The sequence below is a fragment of the Trachurus trachurus genome (genome assembly GCF_905171665.1).
Source record: "Trachurus trachurus genome assembly, chromosome: 20".
Classification (NCBI taxonomy): domain Eukaryota; kingdom Metazoa; phylum Chordata; class Actinopteri; order Carangiformes; family Carangidae; genus Trachurus; species Trachurus trachurus.
Window position 1 is genome coordinate 2,518,837 of NC_139911.1, and position 9,674 is coordinate 2,528,510.

General features: G+C 38.6%; 1 protein-coding gene across 2 annotated transcripts; it reads left to right on the forward strand.

Annotated features, from left to right (window-relative positions):
• The first annotated feature begins 279 nt into the window (after positions 1-279).
• LOC311003388 (uncharacterized protein) lies at positions 280-8,011 on the forward strand. Of its 2 annotated transcripts, XM_083995129.1 has the most exons (9): positions 280-451; positions 635-769; positions 2,689-2,864; positions 3,112-3,248; positions 3,546-3,639; positions 3,816-4,145; positions 4,272-4,443; positions 4,682-4,821; positions 5,248-8,011. In XM_083995129.1, exons 1-9 carry the CDS (start codon positions 358-360, stop codon positions 5,569-5,571), a joined length of 1,602 nt encoding a protein of 533 aa, XP_083851255.1. In that variant the 5' UTR covers positions 280-357; the 3' UTR covers positions 5,572-8,011. The 2 variants fall into 2 exon arrangements, with proteins under 2 accessions (XP_083851255.1, XP_083851254.1); XM_083995128.1 differs by having other exon boundaries at positions 321-769.
• The last annotated feature ends 1,663 nt before the right edge of the window (positions 8,012-9,674 follow it).

The window sequence follows — 9,674 nt, forward strand, 5'->3', positions numbered from 1 at the left end:
ACTGTAGGTAGTGAAATACAGTAATCACCATAGTGTAGCGGCAGGAAAGACCATTTAATCTGTATTGTCGCTGTTCTCAGGTCAAATATTTATTTGCGATTAATTTAGATTAAGTAATTACAAAGCCTCTAATTAATTTGATTAATTTTTTTAATCCAATCCCGGCCCAAATAGTGTTTTGTTTTGTTTTTTAACAGCATTTCACCTTCCTTCATCACGGTCAGTGTCATGTTGGCTGTCATGTGTGTGGTAGTTGTGGTAATTGTACAGTGTTCAAATTACCCCCACTCCTGGGGAAACACTGGGTGTAAAGAAATTAGGAATAATAAATTATGCCATTCTTGTCTTTGAAGCGACATGCTGGTTCCTGTAGAGTTTAAAGGAGTCAGCAAATGGGTCAGGGTACCACAGGTGGAGGACGAGTACAATTACTCCCAGTTTTTGCAAGCAGGTAACTGTTAGGCTAATTTGACTGTCATGTTTATTTGTGCATTTAGGGTTTTCCAATGTTTTTCCTCGAGACTACAGATGAAAATCAGTTTTCCTGCTAACTCCGGTGTATTTATAGTTCATCAGCTCTGTTCAATGCATGTTTGTCCCTCCCAAATCTTGCTTACAGTATCTTATGTTTCAGTGCTGGCAAAATTCAATTTGCCAGGTTCTGCTTCCTTGAGCCTGAAGGATTCCTCTAACGTGGAAGTGGATTCGGACATATTTGATGAACTCTTGAAGTCATCTGGGGTGTCATTCAAGGCAGAAGAATGTGATGGTAAGGGATTAGGGTAAGTGTACCTATTAAGCCCACCAAATCTGCTTTTCAGCCATTTTTAATATATACCACCCCAATTTAAGTGAAAACATTTTAGTTCAAATGATAGTCTAATGTCTAATTTGAAGTGTCAATCATTCATTTATACCAATTTTTAATGTTTTTATTGTTTAATTTGTCAAAATATACCAAAAATCTGGCGTGGGCCTAATGGGTACTTAATGTACCCTTTAAGCCCATGGGTGTTCCAAATAAGCCCATTTCATGATTTGTTGATAAATACATATATATATTTAAAAATCTTAAAAATCCAAACTTATTCTATTAAAATATGTAATCTCTTAGCTCTCAATAGCTATTTTCATTTTGTCTCCACTCCTCTCCTCTGCCCTGTAAATGGCATTTGAAATAGGCATGATCGGCCTATTTGCTGTGTTGTCAACACAGAAAAAGCTAAACTTACAACATGTCTTCTTTGGAATGTAGCCAAAAAACTATTCATGAACAAAATAAAAATTAGAATGGAAATTACTCTTTAGTACTTAAGCTTTCAATATCTGTTGTCATTTTGTCTGTATCTCTATCCTACATTATACAATTGGCATTTACATATGGCCACATTTTCTGGTCCAGCCAGCTGGTTGAAAGTGTTTTTATCTAGATTTCTGAAGACCCAATGACTGAGAGAAAGACAGTTTCCTGGTTCAATACTATTTTAAGGATAATAAATGAATCAATTTCAGTATTTACAACTAAACAAATAACTTTTTAAACGTAAAAACACATCTTAAATAGAAACAATTAATAAAATGAATGAATTGGCCGATGCAATATCACTAATATTTAAATTTAGGTATTTAATTATCTGAATTATGAAGCTGATTGATTAGGTGAGGTCAAACTTAGGCAGGAAAATGGTTCAAAAGTCGAAAGGAAGAAACTCTCCATTGAAACACAGCCAGTGGGCTTAATGGGAGCAGGTGGGCTTAAAGGGAACATCAGTGAATTACTGGTCAAAAATCTGAATATTTTTATTCTACACACATGACATTTAAAAACAACTACATGACATGAATCTATATAAGCTGCACTAACATAACATGAAAAGTATTAATTGATCATGTATTTAAGTAATTAGCTATACTCATTTACATCTGCCCTAAATGGTGTGATTTTTTTGCTACTGTCCCCTTTAAGCCCACTTGGTAAAAATGTGAATAAAGAATGAATAAAGATACATATTCATATGTATTATCAATTTAACAATACAATAGGACATTCTGCATACAAAAATGTAAACTATCCATGTTTATCATGCTTTATGTCATGGCAATGAACAATGCTATGCAGTGGCTGTATTGATGCAGCATGTGGGCTGTTTGCTAGCATGCTAAAATGCATATTTTGAATTCAAAAGAAAAACTATTTCTAATTCTAGTAAAATTCTAACACATGTTTTATTTAAAGCACTAATCTCTTAAATTTTGGTTACAAATGAGTACTTAGCTAAAGTCGGAGTAGAAATATGGAATAAATATTGTTTTTTCAGGGCATCAAAATCACTGAAGTTTTTTTGCAACTTCTTCGGGAGCAGCAGGCACATGTCACACATATGCTTCGATAACTCAAGATTGACAAATCTGATTTGCTTAGAATAAAAAGTATAATTTATGTAACAAGCTGCTTCATTGAAAGAATCATGAAGCAGCAAAAATGGTGATGTAGTTTTTTTTTTATTTGACTCAGAAGTCACAAGTGGGCTTATATGGTACGTGGGCTTAATAGGTACACTTACCCTACAGGCTTATATTTTTAATTTAAGCTGTAACTGTTTTCTACAAAAGGTAAATTGAGCTGTAACTTGTTTCCTCTCGTGGTCAATTGCGTCATTTACAATGCAAGGCTGTGTGTTTTCTTAGGTAGCAATGCTGAGGAGTTCTCAGAGGGCTCATCTTTATCAGACTGGTCACCATCACCATCACGTGCATCCCAAGGGTCATCATCAGGTTCTGACTCAACACTGATACTGGAATCAACCAAAGCTCGGAAAAGACAGCTGGTTGAAGGACCCCTGGATAGTAACGTTGCAAGAGACGTAAGTTAACCACCTGATATTAACCCTGATGTCAATTAGACCAATGTCAAACCTTGCATTAAAATTTCACAATAAGTATATTAGTTCTGCAGCTTCAGTAGGTGTCAGACTGAAGACCCAGGGCTTTGTTATGTTAGCTAATTCTCATTTATCATGCACCCCCTAACCAACTGCTACATCAGTCCGGGGCACAGGCTGAAATACCTACTGTACCTGCAGTGTGAATGTTGTGCAATTGTCGTTTCAGAATGTTAGAGCTGCTCTGTATTCAAAGCCTGGTGGAAGAGAAGTATTCAAAGAGTACGAGAAAACAAGCGCCATCAGTGATGTCACAAGAAGAAAGATGGTGAACATTCTTGTGGCAGATATGGTGGAGAGCCATGGGTAAGTGAATGCACTTGCAATAACAGGTTGTGGTTGTTTTTGTTTTGGTGTTTGTTGTTTACCTCCAAAAGTCGCTGCCGATTATGTCTTCACCCACACTCATGTGCACATCAAGGTTATTATAGTTTTACATTTTTCATTAGTCTTATTTTTATTTAGCTATTCAATTGGGTTTTTTGTTTCAGTTCAGTTTTAGTTTGTTCATCAAGTGATGAATCACTAATAGTTAACTATAATAACCCAAGTGCACATAAATGAAATTTGCAGTTTTTGGAGGAATGATCTATCTCTTTTCAGGAGGGTTCCTCCGGTGAATGTGCGGATCCTCTACGCACTTGGGATTACAACACTGTTCCCTAAATTGAGGGACCCGGATTCCAAAAATGGCTATGTGAGTATCTGTGTTGTAAACTGTTTTTGTCTATTGCAAGTCTGCCAGTACTGGGTGAGGGATCCCTGCTCTGTTGCTCACCCTGAGGTTTCTCTAGTTTTTTTTCCCCTGTTAAAGAGTTTTCCTGGAGTTTTTTCTCAGTTGATGTGAGTCGATGTGTTTTTCTTTATCAACAGGAACATTTCTATGATCACCAGAGTGGTTCCGGCTACCTAGCGTGGAGGCTGAAAACTGTTCAGCGGAACTCTGTTCAAGACAGCAAGAAATCCAGGACCACTTTCCAAGAGGGCCCCAAGACGCCACGCAGTATCCGTTCAGATGAGAAGCAGTTGACCGGTGATGCATGCAGGGAAGCCATATCGGTGATGAAACACTCAAGTGATATGTCCCTTGTCAAAAACAAGATGAAGGCAACATTCCAGCACAGGCAAAAGGTGGTTCAAGACCTGGATACTGCCTCTACTGTCCTGGATCTCTTTCCCAGATTCTTGGATACACCTGGCTTGGTAAGCATAAAATGAATTGCTGACGACTTTGTGGTTGCCTTATTTTGCTTGACTGTTTATTAATTGACACCCATAGCACCATTACAATGGTGTTCTCATTCACACACATAAAATTTTCTGTTTAAGATCGACCAAGACTTCACAATGATCTTTGGTGAGGAGGTGTCTGGTAAATTCCTGTCCAAGTGGCCAACATTTTTCAAACCAAGAGTCATCGCAGATTGCTGCAAGAATCTAACCCCGAGTCCGCATGTGGATGAGCTACTTCTGTCTGCACAACAGGAGTCTGATGATGGTGGTAAGTGTTAATTGAATAGTGGACACAGTAGATTGCACATGCCTTTAGTGTACACAACAAAAGAGGACATTGTTGTGTTCTTTCATGTTTTTGGCCCCTTTACTACAAATCACATACTGCACCTTACTGCTAACCATATTCAATCCATGGTTAATTTAAGAAAACTTTACTATAACTCATGCTCTAATGCTTATAAGGAAATAAAAGACATTTTATAGTGTCACTTCTAATTCTGCAGTGTGGCATTCTGAAGAGTGGGACTCTGAGATGGCCGCCATCCTTCTGCTGCTTCACCTCTTGCCTCCAACAGTTAAAGGCAAGAAGGCCGGCAAGATGAGCGCATCGGATGCTGCTAAACACCTGATCAAGTTCATGAAGGTATTTTCTTAGGACTGTACATCACTGATGCAAGTTTTTCATGTCAGCTAATGTAAGGTTTTCAGGAGCCAATATGGCAGGGTAATTGGGGGGGTGCAGTTAAATAGTTTTTAAAAAGCCATCCATCCATTCATCACACAAAAATAAATTAATGTTGTGTACATTCATAGATCAATCCCTGAATTAATTACTTGTGTACATCTATCAAATATTAATTCATCAAGTCTCTCTCGCTGTCTCTCTCTCTCTCTCTCTCTCTCTCTCTCTCTCTCTCTCTCTCTCTCTCTCTCTCTCTCTCTCTCTCTCTCTCTCTCTCTCTCTCTCTCTCTCTCTCTCTCTCTCTCTCTCTCTCTCTCTCTCTCTCTCTCTCTCTCTCTCTCTCTCTCTCTCTCTCTCTCTCTCTCTCTCTCTCTCTCTCTCTCTCAGGTGGGGTCAAGCATGGAGACCTTCCTTAAAGAAACTGGCCCCAAACAGCCCTTTCTTCTCGGTGTCGGAGAAAGAAGCAACAGCATCCAGGACTTCTACATCATCCTGGACCAGAAGGCCATTCCCTGCAGGATGCAGACCCCAGTTGCTGCCTTTGATGAGCTCTTCAAGGCGCATTATGCTTTTGCCGTGTCGTATGATGATGCGCTGTCCAGCTTCTTCATCTTCATCCAAACCACCGTGTATGGCATCGACGTCGGCAAAGTGAAAGAGAGTCCTCGGGTAAAAGAAATCAGAGCAAGGCTTCTTCACTGTGAGGTTTGAAGACCGATACATTTTGGCCAGAAATGTACACATGTTGCATTTGCAAGGTACACCACACCAGTTGTTCAATGTTATTTAGACATTTGAAGTTTGAGCATGGATTGTATCCTAGAAGGTCTCTGCGCTTGAACTGTGGAGAGCCTGGTTGTTCATTTGTTTTTTGTACATATTCTGGTTACCAACGTCACCTATCTCGAGCACATAAAGAATGTCTTGATCCAGATCCCGTCAGCAGTTTTGAATTTGAGCCTGTAGCTGGACCTTCCACACCAGTGAATGTGGATCCTCCTGTGAGGGTCACTACACATGTTCCAGTTGAAAAGAAGAATATACTGGACATGTGCAGCTCTGTTATTGCTCAGGTTCAAGCCTCAGGTGTTCCAGAGAGTACTGTGCAGTGTCTAGTTGGCTCAATGGAGGAACTGGTTAATGACATCCACGCTCACACAAAGGAAGCTGTTGTTAATTGTTTGTCTTCTGATGCATCTAGAGAAACTTTGGAGAGAGTTGAGAGTTGTTTTGATCAACTAGAAAACCCATTTTCGTGTCTTAACACAGAATCTAAAAGGATGAGGCATTTTGAAAAGAAATGGAATATAGTAGAACCTGTAGAGCATGTTCTGGGGGTCCGTTTTGATGTAAGAAGAGATAGAATAACAGGCACATATAGGCAAGTTCCGGTCAATGATAAGTTCATGTATGTACCTATCCGGGGGTCTCTCTCATCTATGTTTAGTAACAGTGAACTCTGTAACAGTTTCCAAGAAGTAAAACCACACCAGGAGGGATTTTACAGAGATATAAGTGATGGGTCCTACTTTAAAAATCATAGTTTATTTTCTCAGCAAGAACCCGCTCTTCAGATCCAGCTCTACTATGACGATTTTGAAACTGCCAATCCATTGGGCTCAAAAAAGGGAGTGCACAAACTGGGATGTGTTTATTTTGTTTTGAGAAATTTATCACCAAAGCTCAATTCTGTGTTAATGAATATTCATCTTGTCGCTCTCTTTCACTCAGAGGATCTTAAGAAATATGGGTTTGAGCCAATTCTGAAGCCACTTATTGATGATCTTAAGATTTTGGAGACTGAAGGAATACAGTTGCCTTTTTCAGCTACACCTGTGAAGGGTTCAGTCATTCAGGTTACAGGAGACAATTTAGCTCTACATGGACTTTTTGGTTTTGTTGAATCATTCAGTGCGACGTACTGCTGTAGGTTATGTTTAACTGATAGAAGTGAATATCAGTCAGTTTTCAGTGAAGATCATCCAGGTTTAACTCTACGTTCAAAAGACCTTCATGTTGAGCATGTTCGTGTCATCCAGGAAAACCCTGCTTTGAAATCAACATTTGGTGTTAAACGAGACTGTCCCCTCAATTCCCTCCAGTTTTTCCATTCATCAAACAATTACGCTGTAGACATAATGCATGACCTGCTAGAAGGAGTGGTCCAATATGAGTTAAAGCTTGTGTTTCAGTATTTGATCAAGAATTCAATATCCTTGAGTTCATTGTCTGAAAGAATTGTTAGCTTTAATTATGGATACACACAGAGAAAGAACAGGCCAGGTGGGCTTAAGCTGGATGACAACAGCAAAGATCTTGGTCTTAATGCTATCCAGTCTTGGTGCCTCCTACGCAATGCCCCGCTGATATTTGGAGATTTAGTTGAAAGAGCAGATACCTGTTGGCAATTGTTACTCCTTTTAATTCAAATTGTAAACATAGTGTTTTCACCAACTGTAACTCATGGTATGACTTGTTATTTGAAACATTTAATTTTTGAACATCACAAACTTTTTAAATCCATCTTCCCAGAGCACAATCTCATTCCAAAACATCACCATATGATCCACTACCCGAGCTGTATTAGAAGAATTGGACCACTCATACACATTTGGTGCATGCGATTTGAAGGAAAACATAATTTCTTCAAGAAATCTGTTAAAAACTTCAAAAATATTGCAAAGACTCTGGTTAAGAAACATCAGGCTCAGTTAGCATTTCATTTTGAGAACTTTTATTTCCAAAGATTACAGTTTGGTCCAATCTCCGAAGTCCTGGTCAGCAGTATAGAGGGTGGAGAGGTGCTGAATGAAGCTTTTGATGTGTTGTCAGTTTCTACCACTTCCTGGGTCAAAAACTATGGCACAGAGTATCAAGTTGGGATGTATGTGGTTACTGGAGTTGAAAATGAGATGCCTTTGTTCAACAGGATTGACAGTATAATTGTTAAAGACAACAATGCCTATCTTTTGATTTGTAAAGTCTCAAATATTTTTTTTGATGATCATTTAAATGCATTTGGTATTGAGGAGAAAAATGAGGTTTTCACAGTGATCTGTGTAAATGACCTGGTATATTACAGACCTTGTGATAGGCAATTTTCATATGACACCGATGACCAAGTGTACCTTGTTCCATACTGTAATTATATGTGAATCCATGCAGACTGTTAATTGTTAATGTGGTGTGGTGGCTATTTAATAAGAATATTTTTCTAAAGAAGTGTTTGCCTTGTGTATTTTTTGTGATGGGTTTGTGGGTGGTTGTGGTGGTTAAGGGTGGGTCTTTATTCAAATGACACTAGTGTAGAGTACTATTGACACTACACATATTAGCTAGTGTTAATTTTTAACTCTTTACAGTGTTGAAATAACTAGAACTGAGTGTAAAAACACTAACACTGACACTATACATGTGTTAGTCAGTGTTCATTTTTAACTCCCTACAGTGTTGAAATTACTAGACTTAAGTGTAAAAATCTACACTGACACTGATATAGAGTACTATTGACACTTAACTAGTGTTGACCAGTGTTAATTTTGAACTCCCTACAGTGTTGAAATAACTATAGCTGAGTGTAAAAATATTAACACTGACACTATACATGTGTTAGTCAGTGTTAATTTTTAACTCCCTACAGTGTTGAAATTACTAGACTTAAGTGTAAAAATCTACACTGACACTAGTGTAGAGTACTATTGACACTTAACTAGTGTTGACCAGTGTTAATTTTCAACTCCCTACAGTGTTGAAATAACTATATCTGAGTGTAAAAACATTAACACTAGTGTTAGTGTTAAATTAACACTGAAAAGAGTGGACGCATATACACACTTTCTCGGTGTTAAATTTAACACTCTCAGAGTTGATTTAACACTGGCATTTTTGCTGTGTATGGATATATAGAAGTAGATGTTTTTGTAGGAGTCAGTAGGGTTCATCCTCTGGGGATCAGACATGGTGAGGTATTTCCTCTCTATTAACAGGGCCACAAATCACTAGCTCCATCCTTTTACTGTTAGCAAGAGCAATGAGGAGAAGATAAACGATTCACACTCAAGCATGAATGTTTTCGCCAAGTCATGCATTGCTGTTTTCCTCACGAGGCCTGTGCATGAGGAGCATTCCACTTTTCTGCAGCTTTAAGGCCTCATCCACATGAAAACAGAGCTTTCCCTATACAATCTATTTATTTTTTGTTTTTCGGCATCATTTCAAGAAATGTCTGCATCCAAAGAAACCTCTGAAAACAAATCTAAACACTGTAGTACTGTAGTACATACACCAGGCCATAGAAAAACCTGCAATATCACCAAGTTTAATATCCAAATTACAGATGCAACCACTTTTGATAAGAATAAAATGTGACATACTGGACTATACATGAAGAATTTCTTGGAGTCGTCTTCTCCACATGTCAAAGAGCTTGTGTTTGTTCTTCATCACTTACATTATGACTTTAATAACCTCCATAAGTTTCTCTTCAGACTGCGTCTCGGCCTGCAGCCTCTCCTCTGTCACAGAGACTGTAAATATGGCCGACGTGCGTCCACAGCAGACGTATTGTGTTATTCTAATTGTCCACAGAGCATGAATAACTTCCTCTGACCTCGTTTTCTACCCGACTACATAGCTAGATTTATGGATTAGTCACCTGGATGGAGGTGCTACATCACTGGGTGTAATTCTTCATACTTTGAGGTGGACATCGTCCTCTCGTCCTCGCGGCGTATTGACTCAGAACTCTCACCTATGTTATGTGACGTCTCATTGATGTCTGTGCCATTTAGTTTCCACAGTGAGTGTTATATTGC

Bases quoted from the DNA above. Each gene is read 5' to 3' on its own strand.
- LOC311003388 (XM_083995128.1), top strand. From the start codon at position 478: ATGTTTATTTGTGCATTTAGGGTTTTCCAATGTTTTTCCTCGAGACTA. The intron at 770-2,688 runs GTAAGGGATTAG...GTGTTTTCTTAG, and splicing joins CAAGGCAGAAGAATGTGATG to GTAGCAATGCTGAGGAGTTC. The intron at 4,822-5,247 runs GTATTTTCTTAG...TCTCTCTCTCAG, and splicing joins ACCTGATCAAGTTCATGAAG to GTGGGGTCAAGCATGGAGAC.